Source organism: Hyaloscypha bicolor (genome assembly GCF_002865645.1).
Source record: "Hyaloscypha bicolor E unplaced genomic scaffold K444scaffold_16, whole genome shotgun sequence".
NCBI classification, from domain to species: Eukaryota; Fungi; Ascomycota; class Leotiomycetes; order Helotiales; family Hyaloscyphaceae; genus Hyaloscypha; species Hyaloscypha bicolor.
In genome coordinates, this window is record NW_020194518.1 from 1,211,943 (window position 1) to 1,232,566 (window position 20,624).

At 48.4% G+C, this 20,624-nt stretch overlaps 8 protein-coding genes across 8 annotated transcripts; 5 read left to right on the forward strand and 3 right to left on the reverse strand.

The window, feature by feature from the left end:
- Positions 1-5,067: 5,067 nt before the first annotated feature.
- On the forward strand, positions 5,068-5,532 carry K444DRAFT_640415 (uncharacterized protein; the record flags this gene model as incomplete). Its single annotated transcript, XM_024884497.1, has 1 exon — positions 5,068-5,532. One exon carries the CDS (start codon positions 5,068-5,070, stop codon positions 5,530-5,532), a length of 465 nt encoding a protein of 154 aa, XP_024742422.1.
- A 285-nt stretch (positions 5,533-5,817) lies between these two features.
- On the forward strand, positions 5,818-7,751 carry K444DRAFT_181959 (uncharacterized protein). The gene is made up of 2 exons (XM_024870819.1): positions 5,818-6,665; positions 6,788-7,751. The coding sequence occupies exons 1-2, from the start codon at positions 6,103-6,105 to the stop codon at positions 7,662-7,664; spliced, it is 1,440 nt and encodes a 479-aa protein (XP_024742423.1). The 5' UTR covers positions 5,818-6,102; the 3' UTR covers positions 7,665-7,751.
- A 494-nt stretch (positions 7,752-8,245) lies between these two features.
- K444DRAFT_608106 (uncharacterized protein) lies at positions 8,246-9,735 on the reverse strand. The gene has a single exon (XM_024879310.1). The coding sequence runs from the start codon at positions 9,562-9,564 to the stop codon at positions 8,419-8,421; it is 1,146 nt and encodes a 381-aa protein (XP_024742424.1). The 5' UTR covers positions 9,565-9,735; the 3' UTR covers positions 8,246-8,418.
- A 3,828-nt stretch (positions 9,736-13,563) lies between these two features.
- On the reverse strand, positions 13,564-13,883 carry K444DRAFT_513477 (uncharacterized protein; the record flags this gene model as incomplete). The annotated part of the gene is made up of 2 exons (XM_024873514.1): positions 13,564-13,656; positions 13,731-13,883. Coding segments are annotated over 2 exons (246 nt in total), but the record flags the coding sequence as incomplete, so codon positions are not given.
- Positions 13,884-14,270: 387 nt separating this feature from the next.
- On the reverse strand, positions 14,271-15,683 carry K444DRAFT_182030 (uncharacterized protein). Its single transcript, XM_024870822.1, has 3 exons — positions 15,564-15,683; positions 14,744-15,508; positions 14,271-14,690 (listed from the first exon to the last, which is right to left on the reverse strand). The coding sequence occupies exons 1-2, from the start codon at positions 15,569-15,571 to the stop codon at positions 14,764-14,766; spliced, it is 753 nt and encodes a 250-aa protein (XP_024742426.1). The 5' UTR covers positions 15,572-15,683; the 3' UTR covers positions 14,271-14,690; positions 14,744-14,763.
- A 1-nt stretch (position 15,684) lies between these two features.
- Positions 15,685-16,670, forward strand: K444DRAFT_182029 (uncharacterized protein). The gene has a single exon (XM_024870821.1). The coding sequence runs from the start codon at positions 15,953-15,955 to the stop codon at positions 16,460-16,462; it is 510 nt and encodes a 169-aa protein (XP_024742427.1). The 5' UTR covers positions 15,685-15,952; the 3' UTR covers positions 16,463-16,670.
- A 225-nt stretch (positions 16,671-16,895) lies between these two features.
- K444DRAFT_181974 (lactoylglutathione lyase-like protein) lies at positions 16,896-18,250 on the forward strand. Its single transcript, XM_024870820.1, has 5 exons — positions 16,896-16,931; positions 16,979-17,415; positions 17,463-17,751; positions 17,799-17,924; positions 18,070-18,250. The coding sequence occupies exons 2-5, from the start codon at positions 17,002-17,004 to the stop codon at positions 18,117-18,119; spliced, it is 879 nt and encodes a 292-aa protein (XP_024742428.1). The 5' UTR covers positions 16,896-16,931; positions 16,979-17,001; the 3' UTR covers positions 18,120-18,250.
- Positions 18,251-18,485: 235 nt separating this feature from the next.
- On the forward strand, positions 18,486-20,619 carry K444DRAFT_608110 (d-3-phosphoglycerate dehydrogenase-like protein). Its single transcript, XM_024879311.1, has one exon. The coding sequence runs from the start codon at positions 18,603-18,605 to the stop codon at positions 20,385-20,387; it is 1,785 nt and encodes a 594-aa protein (XP_024742429.1). The 5' UTR covers positions 18,486-18,602; the 3' UTR covers positions 20,388-20,619.
- The last annotated feature ends 5 nt before the right edge of the window (positions 20,620-20,624 follow it).

Consider the following 20,624-nt stretch of genomic DNA (forward strand, 5'->3'; position numbering starts at 1 on the left):
ACTTTCGGGCAGAAGTAGACAGGTCGCGCAAGCATACCATCGAAGCAGAGGCTGTAGCAGCTGAGGAAGCAGGCACGAGAGTCGGGGCAGGCGTATGGCAAGACTCCTAAGGGCTTTTGTTGGAATTTCGAGACTAAGGTTGGGTTTAAGGAGTAACAGAGGAGGGTGAATGCGCGTTCCTTTTCGTAGGGCTTGAACTCGATGGCGCGGGCCTTTGGAAGGTGGTATCCCCAGATTTGGAAGCGCAGCCTATAATGAGGTTAGTCAGTATTTCCCTATCTCAGAATGTCGTGAAAGGAATCTGAATAATACAAAGTCTTTGAAAACGTATTTAAAGCACTTGAGATGAACCACGAGCGCCTCAAAGTCATGGAACAAAAGAATCTAGGAGCTGGGTTATCCTTACTCGATTGGGAGTCTCTCAAAGGGGTGAAACATCTTCTCAGGGCCGTTTGAGGTGGTTGGTATGACGTCGTGATGGGTGATCTCCAATGAACCTAACTTATTTGGATGATTTTGATAGTCTGTCCTTGCCGGCGGGGAGAGGAAATAGAGGCAGGAGCAAGAAGCCAAGAGAGAGTGCGGACAATAGCCTGTGATGGAAGCAGCCAGCTATGATGCCAGGCTCAACAAAACACTGCTGAGATGAGGGATGATCCGTTGCGAGCTCTCCGATGTAAGAGAAGGAAGATGGGGAAAGAATTTTCGCGTCGAGGCTTGATCTAAATATTGAAGTGGACATGCTCTCGCTTACAAAGTAAATAGAGAGCTCGTGACCTCCGGCTTCGGACGTCTTGCCCAAAGAACAGCCGACTATGGTGTCGAGAATTCATATAAGATGTTGCAGCGAATCAGTATGGATGAATATCTAGTCCAGTCTACCGCATTTGGGGTCTGGAAATCAGAGGTGAATTTCGACTCACTTGGGAGTAGCTCGACAAATTGGAACTGCTTAGGGAAAGCAAAACTTAATGGAACATCTATTGTTCACTTTCTCTCAGCGTGTTTCAAAGATTGGAACTTACTTCACTAAATTTAGAGACGCTGAATATTCCACATCACCATTATATCTTCTATGCAAAGCGTTACCCCGATGTCAGCAAACTTCTAGAAGAGAGAAGGGTTCAACTCAAGAGAGGGCAAAGATCGAAAATTTGGAATAGTGTTAGTATACAGAATCCGAAGTCTCCTGTTTCCCAACCTCTAATGGAACCCAATCATCATGCGGTCCTCAAGGGTCAAAGTCCCAACCCATCATCCTCAACCTTTCCACTGAAAAATCCCAGGTCCTTCAGGTCATCCATGAACTTCTTTTCCGGGAACATCTTACGCATTACTGCAAGATGATCGTTCTAGGTCACACGCTTAGCAATTGAATAGATGCGGTTGCTCTTGGCCTCGAAGTCAAGTGCACCAGCAACATGTATCCTCTCCACTTCACTTACGTTCAAATAGCTATCTAAATCTCGAAATTAGCAAGATACCCTGTCAAGGAAACAAAAAGAAAGAAGAACTTACAAACACCAAGACCTCTGAGCCACCTGTCCATTACACAATTCTCGGACCAAAATAGCAGACGAGGGATTCTGGATCTTGTGGAAAGTTTGCCCACAGATCCAAGATGGAAAAACCAAATTCACAACGAAGGGCGGTTTCTCCTCCTCCACGAACTTCCACAAAGCTTCCTTTTTGTTCTCATTTGCTAGCCTCAGATACAGCTACAACCCTACTGGCATCATACAGTGTTGGAGCCAACGCCATTTTGACAGCCATCTCATTCCAAGCAGTTGCATTAGGAACCGCACTCGGATCAGGAACGGTGTTGAACGCAGCACCGTAAGATAAATTCAAAATGAATCGTACAACTGGTGGCTGTTTTACGGCGTGCCTGAGACAATTGAGGCTCCCTTTGATGTCCTGAGGGGTCGCATCGTAGGGGTCTGGCTTCTTGACTACGGCTGCGACGGAAATGCCAGGCGGCATCTTTCAGGACTTCAACGAAGGCGTTCTCGGCCAGAGTATCGGGGATGCACACGAAGTCGAAATTGCCGATTGCCATGCATGATTTAAACTAACTGTCCTCTGCTAGCCAAGTTATTTTTGAGATGTTGTAGTCGGTGGCTCGGACCTTGTAACCTTTATTGAAAATTCGTTGGCCACGTGAGAGCCGACGAAGCTTGCGGCTCCGATGACGAGGACCCAGCATCCGTCAGCGATGGCGTTTTTAAAAGCCATAGCGAACTGAGAGTTGACTTGAAAGTTAATCTTGAAGGCGTGCTGGACCGAATTCGAAGAAGAAAGAGGAGGAGGTAAACAGAAGTTTAGATTTATGGAATGTAAACAATCCCCGGAAGGGAATCTCTATCGTCTTATCGGACTCAGATCACACTTTTATCACGTTTACGAAAGAAGCAACACAATGTTTCAGCTGGCTAAAGACATGTAGTGGCATCCCCTTCGGAGTGGAGTCGCAAAGAATTTTTCGGGGTCCTAGCCCCTATTCCGATGAGACATTCTAAGCGAGCCGAGTGCCGAAAGTCAACAACGGGAGAAGGTGGCATGATTGCAACGTCCTGAAAGGGGCTGAAGATTGAAATTGTAACCTCGGAGGGGGAGAATCGTAGCTCCTAACACTCCTACTGTAAAACTTTATTCTGAAACCTTGCGCTCCTTCCGCAAATCCAAACCCTATAGCACCTCCTCCACAACAGTTTGCGGATCAAACTCATGCACATTATGTGAATACATCAAGTACCTCCTCTTCCTGCATCTAGGCAAGCTCTTTATCTCCACCTGAAGCAGTTCATGCGTCTCCTTCCGCCTCGCCACCACCTCACCAAGCGTGGCTTGCTCCTCAGCAGTGCTGTTGTAAGCTTTTAATCCAGCATCGTAAATTTCTTGAAACCCCTTAGACTGTTCCCACTACCTGCAGCTTTGTCAGTAACTGTGTCGTACTGTTATTACTGAGTGGTATAATCGCATACAAGACTTTTCCCGAAAAACGGCTCCCCCCTCTCCACCCTCTTCAAATGCCCCTTCTCCCCAGGAGTCTCAAAAGCGGCAGCATAATTCTGCCTCTCCGGCTCTGCTTGTGTGATATCTCACAAGAAATACCAGCTTGGTAAGCATCCCATTCCGAATCCGTGAGAGCATGGGGATCAGCAAATGATGGGAGAGAAGCGAAGTCGAAGCTTGCGCCCATGGAGCATATCGCGGGGTGGCGCCAATCGATGAGATTTGTCCTGCGTTTGTTGTCAATGCCTAACTAGAGGATAGAGGCGATGATAGAGGGGGAGGGCTGGAGTTGTAGGAATTCACGGATCAGATCCTGTCTGAGAGGTGTCAGCTCATTTGTTTGAGGTAATGAATGAGAAAACGAGAGAGCAATAGTAGAATGAAACAAATTGGGTGAAAGTAAACTCTTAATTGCCGTATGAGTATGCAACGAAAATGTATGGCAGTGCAATTGGGGCATTTTTCAGTAGCGGATCGAGTTCGGGACGATATTGGTTGACGTTGAGTCAACGGCGAAAGTTTACCTCCTCTAAAGTCTCAGACGATAATTAAGCCTACCAAAGTCCACTTCCATCTTTGGATCTGAGCAGTCGCCGCTCTAACCTGAACCGAGCTGAGTCCTGAGCACGCTACTAAGTCCGTTGGATCACGCTCAGGGAGGCCCTTCTGGCTCCCTCGAGAATTGGTTACAGTTTCTATATTTTCTATATCTAGAATTTTGTAGGTCCTATTGCCTGTACTGAAATATAGCTATCGCTTTGAGCCTATCAAGATATCGTAACAGTGGCCGTTCTCGCTCCCCTGTCACATTAATCAAGGGTCATTATCGGAGCCGATTTGGGTCCCCTTTTCAACGCCAGCGCCTTGGGACCTAATTCGGCGTTGCTTATGACGCCGCGTCACGTAGCACTTTACGTGAGTAATCCGGCGGCGCTAAGCTCTAACTACTTGCCAGTAAACATATTGAAGTCTTAGAGAAGACTCTGGCCACTACTTTACAGAGATCCCAATTTTCTCACATGCTGTAATAATGCAAGTAGTTGAGCTTAGTAGCACCATTTTTGGCCCACTCCTACATCGAATGACGGGATGTATAGCTGCAACTAGCCATCGTGCTAATTCTGGGAGCTCTAAGGCTTATATCTACTAATACCAGGACCTTAATGGGCTAGGGGCATGGCGTCATGCGTTGAGGATATACTTTTTTAAGTGATTACAAGGGGCAAGAGAGGGACGTGCTTCTTGCCTGCCTTTTGCGCGCGTACCGGGGGCTAAAGAATAGCCGAAAAAGAAAGCCTTACTTTACGATAAATCTGCAAAAATCAGCCTGCTAAGCGCGGGGGAAGGGGGCTAGAAGGGAATCAATTTTCAATTGCATAAGCACTCTCTGGGCAGACCCTAGAACGGGTGATTATGCATCTAAAAGAGAGTCGAGATCAAAAATTACTCCTTTGGGCGTATACCCATGTTTTAGGAATGCTATGCGAGCAAAACAGGGGTGTTGCAGGGGCTGGCAGGGGCACACTGATTTTCTTTCCAAGATGGCTGTACTGGCAGCGAAATCCCGAAAACCGCGCCTATAATATTTGCACGGGACCACCGCAGGTCGCAGATCTTTCTCGCGCAGCCTCAAGTACTGAGCTTTTTTGAGAGCCTTTCTCAACGGATAACTTCCCCGAAAAAGGCAAGGGATCTTTCATTCTTTTCGCATCAGGCTGAGTACCTCAAACAGGAAAAGTTCCGGATGGGCTAAGCCCCCTCAGCCGCACCACACACCTCCATCACACCTTCGGGCTTCAGCTAGCCTCTCCCAAATATGACCCAGGTCAAATCCGTCTCAAACCCTTTTTTCTTCCTCAATTCCTCTTTAAGCTGCATGTTAATGTAAATGCGTGCCTCATCCCGTTAATTGTAAAGCGAGATTAGCCTTCCTGATTCGCCTCCCCCTCAGGGCGCTCGCCCCAGAGGCGACACGTTTGCGCGCCACTCTGCCGCCCTCGCTCGCAAGCGCGCAGTAGTGATGCTCCTTGGTTGCGTGTGCAAACGTCAACGATGTGGAACAGGATCAACGCCAACACAGTGCATCTTCTGTACCTATCGATCAGCAGCTTTCTCTGCTTGTTCATGCTATTCTCTGCCGTCATTAAAGATAAGCTCTACTTTGGAGAAGCAAATGTTGCTCTTCTCGTCGGTGCGATGCTTGGTCCCTTTGCAGCCAACGCCGTGGACCCCAATATCTGGTCGCATTTTGACACTGTTGTGCTGGAGTTCTCGCGGGTTGTCATCATAATACAATGGTTTGCTGTTGCCCTCGAGCTGCCGAAGAGGTATATCCACTTCCACTGGAAGTCTCTGTTGTGGCTCGTTGGTCCAGTTGTGGTATGGGGATGGATGGTCTGTACGTTGCTTGTGTGGTTCATGGTACCGCGCTTGTCATTCACGCAGAGCATGACAATAGCATCTTGTTTTAATGCTATTGATCCTGTGATGGCAGCAACGATTGTCGGGAACGGATGATTTGCTCGAATGGTTCCTGCTCATCTTCGTAATCTGTTATTAGCAGAGTCTGCGTCGAACGATGTAACAACATCCGTCTGCCTTGGATTGTCGATTCTTCTTACCCGCTTTCCGGGAACTGCAAGTGAACTAGCTAGGTCACTTTTTGTTTATACGATATTGTACCAGATCTTTCTGGCTGCAGGAATTGGGCTCACGATAGGGTGGGCAGCCGGAAAAGCCCTGGAATATCAAGAGAAGAATGATTCGACAGATCGAGAGAGCTTTCTGGTTTTCTATCTTATGGTTGCGCTAGTCTGTATTGGGTTAGGAAGCCTTCTCGGTATCGATGATGTTCTGATGGCTTTCTGCGCTGGTTACAACTTCGACAAGACAAAATGGTGGCGTAGAAAAACGGAAGAGTCTCATGTATCTGACGCGATCAACCTCCTCCTCAACCTCACCTACTTCGTCTTTCTAGGATCAATGATTCCTTGATCATCATTTAATAAACCTGATCTACACATCTCAGCTTGGAGACTAGTTGCTGGCACGGTTCTGATTTTTATACTCCGGAGACTTCCAGTCATCATGCTCCTGAAGGGGGTAATACCAGACATCAAAACATGGAGGGAGGCTTTCTTCTTTGGGCACTTTGGACCAGTTGGCGTCGGGGCAATATTTTCTGCAGCCCTAATTAGTTCAGAGCCTGGAAAGACTGGAATCGCGGGGAATTTGCTGAAGCCCACACCCGGAGATCCCATGCAGATCTCACTCTGGCCAGTAGTAACGTTTGTGGTGCTCTGTTCTAGCATCGTCCATGGATCTTCCATTCCCCTTTTTAAATTTGCAAAACATATTAACACGTTGACTATCACGATGTCGTACACCGCAGGCAATGAGGATGGCCCAGGTTGGATTAATCGGCTCCCTAGAATAACCACGCCATCATCTTCCCAAGGTAGAACACTCCCGGACACGGGCGAGTATCCTCCGGGATCTCTACCGACGGTAGGCATTCCAGGTGCGCTACTCCGAAGGCAAAGAGGAGAGGATTCAGACTCGAACACTAGTCACACGAGCAGTGTTATCCCACGTCGTCGGAGAAGACGTAAATGGGATTCTGGCATTGGGACAGGCGGGTCCGTTTCAGAGTATGTGTGAAATTTCACCTAATATTTGGCCTTAAGACTTCCCAATTGGAGTCAGTACATCAGAAACTGAGAGAATAGAACAAACACCCGTTGAACCTACTGCTAATCGAAAACACATTCAGGTCCGCAATTTATCTCTCCCGTGCGTTTCGTAACCAGGAGCCTGAGAAACGGGGACCAGTCATAGCATACCAATTCGGAAACACTATAATAGTTGAGGATGAAGACGGAGAAGTGATCAAAACGTATGGCCTTCCGGGATCAGCCTCCGCAGCTACATCAAACAGTGCTCGGCAAACTCACAAGGAACTATCATGGAAAGGCTTTGGAGCAACCAACGGTAGTGAAAAGGATGATAACAACGATAAACACATTCGATTTACCATTGGTGGTACAGGTCGCCGAATGACTAAAGATGATTTCCTGCGAGAGATACAGGCGCTTGACCCCAAGGCGCGAGCAGAGCCATTGGATCCGCAAGCGGAAAGCTCCAAACAAGCAGAAAGAAGACCCGAGATCCAAACTAGCGGGCTTCCTGAGATGACTGGGCCTCAAGAAGAGAATGACCCCCTTGCGTCTGCTAGATATTACCCGGAAACTGCGATTGAGAAACGGCGCCGCCTGGCAGTGTTGGGAGTATCTGCGCATTCGGACACTTCCGATAATGACTCTCAAGCTCCCGATAGAACGGGTCCATGGGCAAGTGGAGGGCTGATAAGCCCATCGGAAACCAAAGAGGAGGGCGGCCTGGATATTTCGACTAACGATGCGAGTGCTGATGCGATTTCTGGACGAAGCGACACAGGGCAAATCGACGCCAGCAACAGTTCGGAATTGAGTTCGAAGCAGTCAGTTCCGATGGTGATTATTACAGGGACGGAAGATCAGACTCAAACCACATGGCCCAATGAAGGAGGGGAGGAAGCTGAGAGCGATGTCAGTGAACCCGGAAAGAAGCCCAAGGACAAAGGGAAAAAGAAAGTATCATTTGAACTTTAAGTTGTTAGAGTCCTTGAGATTGGTATTAATATTAGTAAAACATTGTTCGCATTATTATTTTGTTAAAAGTATGGAGTAAGGACGCAGTTCGAGGAGCAATAAGGAGGCCGCTGATGGCCAGGAAACACGGCCAGGGTGCAGTTCTGCAGCCGTAAAATACTCTGGGACGAGATATGTGCGCGTATTGCACGGGTCAGAGCGAGGACGAGGCCGTCGCCGAGCTTAAGCAGCGGCGGGCTGAAAGTGGGGACATGCACACTTACTTGCAACTACTTGCTAGTCCCGTAAGACATATATATGACAACAAGCTCCCGGGGCTTGTGGTCTGGGCCGCGAGAGGAGAGACATAACTTGTGAGTGCCAATATCGATAAGCCCACTCTGTTCTCCTTTGGGCCAGTCAATCTGGAGTGTATTAACCATTATCGAGAACTTGTTCAATTTCGAAGTGGAAGTCACTAAGAAGAATAGAACAACACGTGGATAGACAAAGAATGTACAGGCCTATTGGGTTTTTAGGTCAGGTTATTGTTCACCTATCGGGTAGCAAATCCAACCCGACATACGTGAATGATTCTGCTCCAACCGGCAACGGATGCAGTTGAACAAGAGCCATGAAGACAAATAAGACTTCTCGTTACAGCGTTGCAGTTCAGCCTTGCAAAACAGGGTGGGTGAGCACTGAAAACTATTAGAAATACCGATTCTATTCCAATCTATCTCCTCAAGCTTCAATATTACCCTTCGCTCGAGCCTCATATTTCGCCCAATTTCTTAAAGTACCAGGTTCTCCCAATAACCCCGATCGCCTTCTTCAAAGCCGCCTTCTCAACCTCCATATCCAAAATACCCTTCTTCTCCTCAACCTCGACATCTTTAACCAACCACTGATTGAACGCCTGCGTCGCAGACTTATCCCTCTTAATCCCCATCTCGCTCAAATAATCCCACGCCTGCTGTAATCTCATTTCCCCCACCGCCGCCTCAGCAAAAGTTTTCGCTCTCACACTTGCACCCGCTTTCATCTCATCTTTCTTCAGTTTATCGGTTTGAGTATGTCTGTGCTCCGGCCCTTTTGTCTTCAGCCAGAATCTGGGGTCTTGAGAGAGTGGATAGTGCGCTTTCCACACAATCCCTTCACCGATGCCAGAGATGCCGAAGCTCTTCGCGAACGGACATTGCTTTTCCACCTCCACAGTGTGACCCATTAGCTTCTCCTTGCATCTATCCAACGTTTCCGGGTCCTTGAAGTCCAAATCTTCGCGGTAGAAGCCGCCGCGAGAGATGTTGTATATTCCGGCTGTCTCGTTGTGGATCTTTGCGTACTCTTCGCCGTCTTGCCACTCGCCGTTTACAGATACGGCGAGAATGACGAAGCATCTTTTGAGTAAGTTGGCGATCGCGACTTTCTTCTGGACGCCGGGGCCGATCCACTCTCCAGCGAGAATGACCGGCTCGTCCTCTTCAAGCTTTTCAGGACAATTCAATTGGTGCCATTTATCCACAGCCCTATCCTTGAGTTCAAGAATAACTTTTCGAAGTGGTAGCAGAGAAGCAGCGACGTTGTAGTTGTCGTGTTCGATGTCGAGACTGAGTCTGTTTCGAGACTGGATTCGCACGGTGTTGTCGGGTTCGACGACGATGTCGGCGTGCGTTCCGTGAAGCTTCACGGTTCCCGTGAGCTTGATGGTGGGGTGGCTAGTGCCGAATTTGTAGGTGTAGTTTTCGATCAGCTCGTCGACTCTTCCAGTGATTTTGGGGAAAAGAGTGCTTTGTTGAGTGGGCTCTGGTGTTGCTTCTCTTGCGTCGTTAAGTTGTATTCGGGAGACGTCGATCTGATCTACCAAATCGTTCTCTGTCCTTTGAGTCGGGATGCCGCCTTCAGTGGTTGTGATTAGCATGTTGGAACGTATTTATGAGTCTGGTGGAAGACCAGGTAATGAGTTAGACTTGGTTGAGTTGAATGATGAGTAAAGTTTGAATGTGGAGGGGAAGAGGATTCTGTGAAATGAATCCAGAGAGTTAATTATATCCCTAGAGCCAGAGTTTGGACAGCCAAATCGACGTGTGAGTCAGGGCCAATGGAGATCACGTTGAAGGTGGCTCGGTGAGGCGGTGCGGACCACGATTGGCTGGTTAGGTACCAGACCGAGGGCGGTGTCCTACAGCTATTTGTTGAAATTGGCACGCTACCATAGCTAGCTTACCAGTCCTTCCAGCACCAGGTTCAACCACTAATTTAGGGTTCTCCACTCTCATTTGTCATGCGTCACTCGTCGAGCTTACTAAGCTTACTAGTATATCGTCATTTTAATTACTTTTGATTTATTAGCTAATTTATAATATATCGGAGAAAGCGGGCTCAGCATTATCGATATCGCCAATAAGTAATGGGGATAAAGACCCTTATCTTGAACACTTTATCCTCTGTTTTTAGACTTCACTCTCTGGTATCTAGTCATTCTGCAGACTGTCAACCTCCAATATATCGATTTTCCATCAATATATCGATCATTTTCCAATACTATTCCCCCAGTATAATTATACCTTGAGAGTAACCGTGTGGTTGATGAGACAGCTGCTGCTTTAATACTCTGCTAGGCTTGCACATATCAATCAATCACGTTTTGTAGCATATTCTAGAGAGTTTTCCAGGATCGAAAAGTCATACGGTGTGAAACGCATGAAATACGCTAGGCCGAGAATCCCCTTTTCCAGGGTGATAGCTGTACTTCTTCAGTGACCAGGCGCGATTTCATGGATGAAGTAACAAACATCGTCTAGGACTGATGGTTGGGATCAAGTATCACTGGTGTATATGTGTCTTGTCGGATTTAAGAATCGTATCATTACGGTGGTCCTCGAGTCCCCTGAAAATTTGGGTTGACTTCTAAAGTCCAGCATCACTCATAAGATTTTGTATTTGCTAGAACCATCCGAATTAAATTTGGTACTTAATTTGTTCTTATTCATAGCCAGGTATGAAGCCATGATGGCTGTCCTGGAAAGGCTTCGAATTGGAGAGATTAAAGCTTTTGAAGAGGGTCATTAACAGTGGTCGCCTCAAACAAGGGAAGGAGAGTTACTGCTACAATCCAAATTCTGAGACTTCACCGTCTGGATTCTCTAGACACCTCACTGGGTTCATTTGTATAAACTTTAGCAGTAACATGACGAGGGCTGTGTCGGGTTCATAGGAATTGATAAACTCCTCCCCAGTGCTTGCCCGTTGTCTGTTCCTCAAATGATCAAATCAATCGCAGTCGATTAGGGACAGTGTGTCAAAAAAATAATTAAGGTAATGAATTATATTTAATTAAATCAAGTAAATAATTAATTATAATTTGATTATCAACTTTCAAAAAAAAATTAATTATTAGAAAAATTATAATTAAATATAGTTAATTATTTCTAATTATTACGTGAAATCCATATAAAAGTTATATAAGTAATAAATTCTCTTCTTTTTCTTTAAATAATATACGACTAAAGCATAAAGAGAGTAAAGGTTAATTGATTTCCAAAGAAGAGAGAAGGAGAGCAAGGTAACATATATGTGAATTATTTGCTCTGGATATCACATGACCGCACTCCCGTGACTAGAGAAGTCAAAGCCCCTACTATAGTACTTATTTATAAAGATAAGTAAAGCGAGTAAAGGCGGGATACTAGCTATTAAGCCTATAATAATAAGGCGATATCTAAATTAGAGTAAAATACGCTTTACTTTTGCGCTATAATGCTTATATTATTGTTATAGTCACGTGTAATAACACGTGACCCAGTAATTAATTATATTTAATTAAATTAAGCAAATAATTAATTATAATTTGATTACTACGATTCTGATTTAATTTAATTTGATTACCGGCCAATAATTATAATTAATTAAATTATTTGACACACTGATTAGGGAAAGAACACCAATCGGTTTCTCCCGTCCCCTTTTGCACTTGCAGCCCGCAGGGCATTTTCCACGATGAAACATACCCAAGAAGGATTCGGATCTATCCGCTGTGGGCGCTCCACATGCCCAATAATTGGAGACCATATCTTTGTGTATCTCATACCAACCACAGTTGCAAAATTTCACCTTGGATGCCAGCACAGCTTGCATCAGGAGGTCATCTACGCCTTTCCATTAGTAAAAGATAAGAGTTTTGTCAGAATGGCAGGAGATAGAGTCTGTCTCCCGCCACCAGCGCATCTATAAATCGACATTCCCTCGATGCATTCCTCCGAGTTGAAGTTCATCAGCACCACCTCAGCCAAGTGCACGAACCAAAGCTTTGACTTAAGACCAGTCTTCACTAACGTAATTCTGCAGCTCCAGCGTATCGTATGTATGCTTCCCCTCAACAAACATCCAGAGTTCACAAACCTCACTCTGCAGCTCCAGCGAACCGTATGTCCCCTCTCGTTCGTGTACCTCAAATTTCCCATCAACGCACTTTCCAGGTCTTTTCAAGGCTGGGTAGCTGACAATGCATCAAGGACGACGAGCGACGGCGGCGATGGGGGGTGTGGTGGAGTTGGAGATGGAGATTGAGACCATCTATGGAGGTCCCAACTCCTAGATTCCCCATCTGTGTGGATCTCTTGGGAGGCGGGAACTGTTATGAGATAGGAGGCTTGCGGGCAATGGGTACCCTTACTCAAGTATTGAAGTTGAATGACTTCAAACCAACTCAATCTCAACCTGCTCAAGTCTCTCCACAGCCTGCCGTTCCATAAAGCCATACACGTACATATCCCCAATGATCTCAAATCTATCAGCCACGCGTCTCAAAAAAAGCGAACTCTTGCATCCCCTGACAACGGTAGCGATATCACCGATCCTCGCATTGCGAGAGCAGAGACCTATCGTGGGGTCGGAAGTCACCAATTCCAAACATTATGATTCTTGATTTCTTGGGGATGTAAGTTCAATCGCACAGAGGGGCCGCTGATGTCTCATAGAATAAACCCAATGCAGGATATTATTCCTCGTAAGATCGCCTCCTGCTACATACTCCGACTCGACAAGGGAAAGAGTGTCGCAAAGGCGAGAGAATTTTTCGAAAGGGAAGTTATCTGTACTCTCGCACGATAGAACTGTAGCTCGAAGGCTATCCTGATATGAGTTTTTCATATAGAGGGAGTGAGGCTCTGGCCCATGTGAAGGTTTGATGTGATGAATTGGAGCCATTGCGAAAGTTTAGCTCCGCCGGCCGGAAGGGCGAGATCAAATGAGTCGCAACCACGTCTCTGGGGGTAAAAATTGCCGGTCTCGAGGAGGGCTGTTATGGGTCTTAGGATGAAAGCTTGTGTGATCAAGATGTTGTCATCGGGCAAGTGTTGAATGACACTTGACAAGTTCCCAGATGCATACCATGGTACGCGGACCATGCGGCGAAGACTATCATATTGTTGCCAATTTGGTACCCACGATGGTACATTTTGGGATACACATTGATCGTGGCCCGCGTATGTTAAAATATCAAGTCTTGCTGAACCTGCAATGACATATTTCGCTAAGTTTTTGTAGACATCGAGGACTGAAATCGTGTACAGTACGTAATAGGAAGTTCCACACCAGGATAAAGGTGCGACACTTCAAGTAAAACTTACAATTTATCTCGAGGTTCCGCGCAGAATAAGTCACGACAACGACGGACGAGACGAAGGATTCCTACATCGCGCTCCCCATGATTCGGGCTTCCCCATGCTCTCATATGGACGGTAATGTCACTAACTCTCTGACCGAGCTCTCTCAACTCAACAATGGTCGCATCTACCGTTTGAGAGTCGTAAAAGGTCGGAATTTTGCCATCAAAAAGGTCTATCTGTCGACTAACCATCCGGAGGTAGGTGAACCGAGTTTTTCTAGAACCGCAAAGTAACCAGACTTCATCAGGGCGATCCGTAACAACAAGCTCTTGAATAACCCAGAGTCTACTCGAATAGGAGCGCTTGAGTATCTGCCGCAATCCATCCCAGTGTGGGTCGTATGCCTTGTTTGAGAGCGTTTTGTAGAGCCAGTCGGAAAAGTCGGCGTCTGAATTGCTCGCATTTTCCATTCGTTGACGAAAGCGCCGATTTCATTTGGGAAGTCCATTGCTTTCCTACTATTGCCTTCATCTAGACCAAGCCAGACCACAACACTTGAAGCATGCTGATAGACATCTGACATCGGCCGCCACTGATGGCCCCTCTCCTTGTCATCGCTTTGGTCAATACAGGGCACCAATCCAGTATGGAAGTCCTGGCTGAAGGTGCTTGAGACCAAGGCGAAGATTAGGAGAGTGGTGGGCAACTCGTGGGAGTCGAGAAGAACACGACTGGGAGGTTTCCCGACATCAGGAGTACCCTATTCGTACGAGCGTGCTTGGTAAACGGGTGTCGAATTCAAGGAGACGGCTTCAAGGAGACGGCTTCAAGGGAACAGCGAATATCGGCTGCATCGGGCTGCGAGGAATCAATCCGAATGACTGGAATTTCGCGGTTGCCAGGGTTTAGTGAGTGATAGAGAGCGTCGGGATGAAAGGTTCGACCGAGGGCAGTATTGGCATCCATGATCTGCATGAAATGTGAAGTAGCAGACAATGAGAATATGAGATGAAGGAAGGAACAGTTGATAGAGGTCTGGAGCCTTGCTTTTGCGCTGTCACAAGCTCAGCCACAGCTTTGGCGCTAGAAAGATCTTGCGTTCTAGAAACGAAAAAGAAACCAATTACAGCATTACATTTTCTGTGTAACTCAAGCTCTCCTGCAGGACTGCTGTCAGTGTAGTTTAACGTCTTCGGACCTGACTTCTCAAATTAAGCAAGAGAAGGTTCGGTGTGCTTTTGAGCCAGGGCTATTGCGCCAGATTTTATGGTATCTTCACGACTGACTCCATGCCCGTGCTGTTGCATTTATTGTACATTCGAGCAGCTCCCCTCTTGCCCGATGCTCCGTACGGGACCGGAATCTGCCTTCGCCTTCCTTCTTCGTTCCGTACATCCTCCAATGCTCAAACACCCGCATGTGTCCCTGCGTGCCTATCCTTCGATCCAACTATCAGTCCGTTTTCCATTGCCCTGATACTTCCAATATTACCATCTTCAAACCAGATCCCTTCATCTTCCCTCCACAGAACTTAACTGAAACCCTTCCAACTGCCGGTCCAACCACCGGCCCACCTCCTCCGCTTGCCTCTTAACCCCCATAATACTCGCCGTCCTAGTACTCCTAACACTGCCCGCCTCACTCGGCGCCCCACTACCACTGCCCAGTCCCATTCCTAGACTATTACCACCATCATGTGCTCCCTCCCCATTGTACTCATTCTCTCCATGCCCTTGTCCCGGCGGCGAAGAAGGCGGGCTCGTATGTGTATGTGAGCTTATCGACTGCGCCCTTGAAGTCTGCGACGGACTCGAAACTGCTACTGAAGAGGGTCCAATCGCCACGAACAGCAAACCGCAGCCTAATGTCCGGATAACCATTACGCCGTGTGTGAGCTGTACGGTGATGGATGCAAGATCGTGATCGTTATCTGCTGCCGTCGTGGTAGATGAGAGTGTAGCATCTGAGCCTCGCGGATGAGTATTTGATTGGGAATGGGACTGGAGAGGGATGGCGGAGGTAATGAGGGGCGAGGCGGCGGGTTGGTAGAGCGTCCATAGGGAAGACGCGAGTGTTGCTTGCGTGCGGAGGGTAGAGGCGGGGAGGGCGCTGGAGCTGGAGAGTAGCTTGCCGGTTGGAGAGAGGAGGAGAAGGGTTGGGAGCGCCGGAGTGGTGTTTTGGGAGAGGAAGGTGGTGAGACGTTTGGTGAGGAGCATGGTGTCCGACATGGGGAGAGGAGATGGATGGGAATGGATGCTGGTGTGAGGTCAGTTGACGGGACAGGAAACGATAGGACTCGGATAGGACGTACAATGGCATCTAGCACTTGTGTCAAAGTCAATCGACTCTGCTGTTAAGGGCGTATCTGGCGAACGCTGATTTTGGATTGTACAGCAGCAGGTTGGGGCGATTGCGGGGAAGCTTGAGGTCAAAGTTCTTCAAGATCTGGGATCAATCAAGCGACGCGAAAACGTTTCGATCACGAGCGCGTCACACACACAACCAACAACTACCAATCTCATGGACTCGGCCAGCTCCCTGGCCATAGGATTTTTCGTATTGTCCCACTTCCTGCGGGCACAATTGCATTTGGTCTTCATCGAGGGGCTTCTTGCAGCTCTTGAAGACTACCGCTGGCGTTGGGTCCGGATCGCCTTGACCAGCACTTGGAAGAGCGCGAAGACTATGTGGAGGTTTTGAATGCGCAGTAGGAAGGGTTTGAAGTCGTCTGGGGGAACGAAGAAGACCTCGACTTCGATTTCCTTGACTAATCTCGTACAATTAACGCGCCACCAGCAGCAGATTGTTCTCTCGAGCGTTGAACATTCGGCCTCTATTACCCAACTCTGCTTGGTACTGTACAACCAAACTCACCCGTCATTCATCAATCACCCAACTCCCCTGGTACAACCACACATGGAATTCGACGCCGGGGCACGACGCTTGCTCCTCGTTCACTTCGTCAGCTTCTTCAACTTAGGCCAGTTGCACCTTCGTGTCGACGCCCTTCTTGTCACCTTTGTGCATACCCTGGAAGGTATCCTCCTCCTCTGGGAGCTCTTCACGACTCGGTGGGTTCAGTTCTACGAACGACAGCAGTGGCAGGACCAAGCGCGCCGCGAAGTTCGTATCCCTTCTGTCAAGAAGCTCGTTTTCATACTCTTTCTTCACTTTTGTCTGTTCCTGCTCCTGCTGCTGGAAATATTTTAAAGCCGACGCGGGGTGTCAGTGTGCAAAGGTAATTGGTCACTCACGTCATATGCAGGGCGGGGCATACAGTATTTCATTGTCCCATCTTCGCCTCGTCCTTTCTTCTCCTTCACCCCGCACTGTGTTCCAGCACTTTTATGCACTTACCCTGCGCACCGAACGCTTCTAGATCAGCCATTGTTCGAGTCTGCTTCGTACAATCAGGTAAGGAGCTTCGATTACCCATTGTTCCGCGATGCGGTGGAACAATCATTGACTTGAGCAGCTCACAGACCACTATCCTCGATCTTCCTTCCTCCCCGAACCCAAACTCCCAGCTTCCTCGGTACAATCAAAACATACGCAACCATGTCTACCGATTTGAAGACCTACAAATTCAATCACTCGATGTACGAACCCAGGCTGGAACAATGGGAGCCGCGCTGATAGCTTGCTTGCAGGATTCGGGTGAAAGATCCAAAGGAATCAGGCACATTCGCCCCATTCCACCTTGAGGCTCAAGGCTAATGCCCTTAGTCAAATTCTATGAACACCTCGGCATGAAAATGATCAAAAAGATTGAGCAACCAGAAGCTAAATTCGACCTGTACTTCATGGGCTACGACTCTCCGAAAGCTCTCTCTCATGGGAACGGCTTCAGCGATCGCGAAGGTCTCATCGAGCTGACACATAACTACGGAACCGAGAACGACCCCGATTACAAAGTGACAACTGGCAATGCTGAGCCGTACAAGGGATTTGGACATACCTGCATCTCGGTTGATAATATCCAAGCCGCATGTCAACGAATCGAGGATGCAGGATATAAGTTCCAGAAGAAGCTTACAGATGGCCGTATGCGGAGCATAGCCTTTGTTCTTGATCCCGATGGATACTGGGTTGAGGTAATTGGCCAGAATCCAGTTGACAAGACAGAGGGCATCACAACCACCGATGTGGGCACGTACAGAATGGTTCGTCCCAACTTCTCCAAGTCTGAATTTCGCTAACAATACTCTAGAACCATACCATGATCCGGGTCAAGGACCACGAGAAGTCCCTCAAGTTCTACCAAGACGTCTTCGGCATGACTCTATTTCGAACAAGTGAGAATGCTGATGCAAAATTCAACCTCTACTTCCTTGGCTATCCTGGCGAGAAGGGCATTTCTACAACATCTGCGAATGGCGTCAACCCGACAGCTGAGCGCGAGGGTCTTTTGGAGTTGACATGGAATTATGGTACTGAGAAGGATGCCAACTTCACGTATCATAATGGAAATGATCAACCACAAGGATTTGGTCATATCTGTATGTTTTCTACGCGGAGTTCCGGTAGGATGCTAATTGTGGAATAGGTGTTTCTGTTGATGACCTTGATGCAGCATGCAAGCGCTTCGAAGACTTGGGAGTCAACTGGAAGAAGCGCCTCACAGATGGCCGTATGAAGAACGTAGCATTTGTCCTTGACCCAGACAACTACTGTAGGTTTTTGGGAGAGTCCCTTATTCTCTTGATTCTGTCCCAAGGCAATGTCCCGGTTCTCACAGAACATTCTATATCGAGCAAGAGACAATGTCCCGGTCTTCCCGACAAGCTGTATCAAGCACTTGCTAACCTCTTACCTAGGGATTGAGGTCATTCAGAACGAGAAACTGAAGAACCGAGCAAACTGGTAGAGGGTCGGAGGGACAGCACACATATCATGACGAGGTTGGCAATTGACCTGCAACTTGTCAAGTACAATAAAATAATAGTCTGACACTCACACTTCATATTTCTTTTTCTACTCATGTGATGGCCTGCTTACGCCCGATTCCGTAACCCGGACGAATCTAGGTTCCCGGACGGTGTGGGGTAGCACAAAGCTTGCGGCTGGGTGCATTAGTGTGCCCCGGAGAACGCGGGGGTGTTGATCTGACTCGATCTGGGCGAATAAAAATGCTGTTATCCCACCACCAAGAGCGACATCGCTGTTGTGAGACGCAAGGCTTCGAACACGTGAGTTTTTTCTCTTTTTTACCCTTTCCCACTCAATCTTTCCCATTTCTTTGTCTACTCTCATTGACCGAGTCTTTCAGCTCCTCGCGCCTCGTCTCCCCACCAAGAGCATCCCTTGCTTCCCAGCTACATCCACCGCGTCCCTTCTCCCATACCTCACAATGGCTCCCTCAACCCTCCCAGAGACCTCCCTTGACCCCACCGAGACCTCCAATCGCCCCAAAATCCTCATCCCCGAAAAAGTCTCTCCCGATGGCCTTGCCCTCCTCTCCCCCTACTTCGAAATCCACCAGCCCAAGAACCTGTCAGCCGAGGACCTGCTGGCCCAAATCCCCACCTACCAAGCCCTCATAATCCGCTCCGAAACAAAAGTCACAGCCTCCGTGCTTGCCGCAGCCACGAAACTGAAAGTCGTCGCCCGAGCTGGCGTCGGGGTTGACAATGTCGATGTGGACGCGGCTACGAAGAATGGAATCATCGTCGTCAACAGCCCGAGCGGGAATATCGTTGCAGCAGCCGAACATACAATTGCGCTCCTCATGGCTGTAGCACGTAATGTGCCAGCTGGAGACCGCTCACTTCGCAATGGAGGATGGGAACGCTCGAAGCTCGTAGGCACAGAAGTAGGCGGGAAGACACTCGGCATCATCGGGCTAGGAAAGGTCGGGTTGAAAGTGGCGCGTATGGGCGTTGGCCTAGGGATGAAAGTCGTAGCCCTCGATCCCTACGCCTCTCCTGACATAGCTGCTGCTGCGAATGTCACCTTGGTCGGAAATCTCGAAGACCTTCTTCCTAGGGCGGACTTTCTCACTATCCATACGCCGCTTATTGCGAGTACACTTGATCTGATTAGCACCAAAGAACTAGCAACGATGAAGACAACTGCAAAGGTGCTGAATGTAGCAAGGGGAGGAGTGTATAACGAGCAAGCACTCTTCGACGCCTTAGAAGCCGGAATAATCGCAGGCGCAGGCCTCGACGTCTTCACGAGCGAGCCTCCGTCGCCAGGCTCCGCAGCCGAAGCACTCTGCCGGCACCCAAAGGTCGTCGCTACACCCCATCTAGGAGCCTCTACCGTCGAAGCACAAGAAAACGTCTCCCTCGACGTCTGCGCCCAAGTCCTATCCATCCTGAACGGCGGCCTCCCATCCTCTGCCGTCAACGCCCCTCTCATCCTCCCCGAAGAGTACAGAAAACTCCAACCTTTCGTCCGCCTGATCGAGAAGATGGGCAGTCTCTACACACAACATTACTCCTCCAAGCCCTCTTCTACCATTGGCAAAGGTGTAGGCGGCAAGAAATTCGAGCTCATCTACGAAGGTGAACTCGCCTCTATCTCAAACACGCGCCCTCTCTTCGCCGCTTTGGTGAAAGGTCTCACGTCCGCCATCAGTGATAGTGGAGGCCGGGACGTGAATATCGTCAACGCCTCGCTGATCGCTAAGGAAAAGGGATTGATCATCAACGAAACGCACACGCGGGAGTCTGCGAACCTAGTATATGCTTCTTTGGTCACGCTTCGCGCTACTTCAAGGCCTGGGGAACCGGGGCAGGTGATAAGCGGGTACGTGAGTGGGAGAGGGATCTACATTTCCAGACTAGACCGCTTTAATACTTCGTTTGTCCCCGAGGGGACGTTGCTTGTGCTGCACAATTATGACGAGCCGGGCAAGATTGGTGGTGTGGGTGGGATACTGGGCAGGCATGGGATCAATATTAAGTTCATGTCTGTTGCGGCACTTGATCGAGGGGGACGGGGCGCTTCGATTGGCTGGCCTGGGTCCGGGTTTGGGGCGTCGGAGGCGGTGAGTGTGGAGCAGAGTGAGAGCGAGGCGGAGAATGAGGCACTTATGATTCTAGGGGTTAATGGGGCGGTGGGGAAGGAGGTTGAGGTTGAACTCAGGGAGGAGAAGGGGATTTTGGATGTTAGTGTTGTGCGGCTTTGAATTTCCTTTGTCTTGGGAATTGGACCGGTGGGAGAGGCGCATTTTCATTTTAGCTAGATGAGTGGGAGGTTTTCCTTCTGGCTTGTCCAAGAAGGGGATGGAGCCATAGCGACTTGGTCAACGGCTCAGAATTTCGTGGCCGGAATAGGTGCATAGTCATGATAGGGATTGGAAAGCCGCATTTTGCGTGAATAAAAAGTTCAACAACAGAATCAATAAAATTAAAGTTCAAGTTAG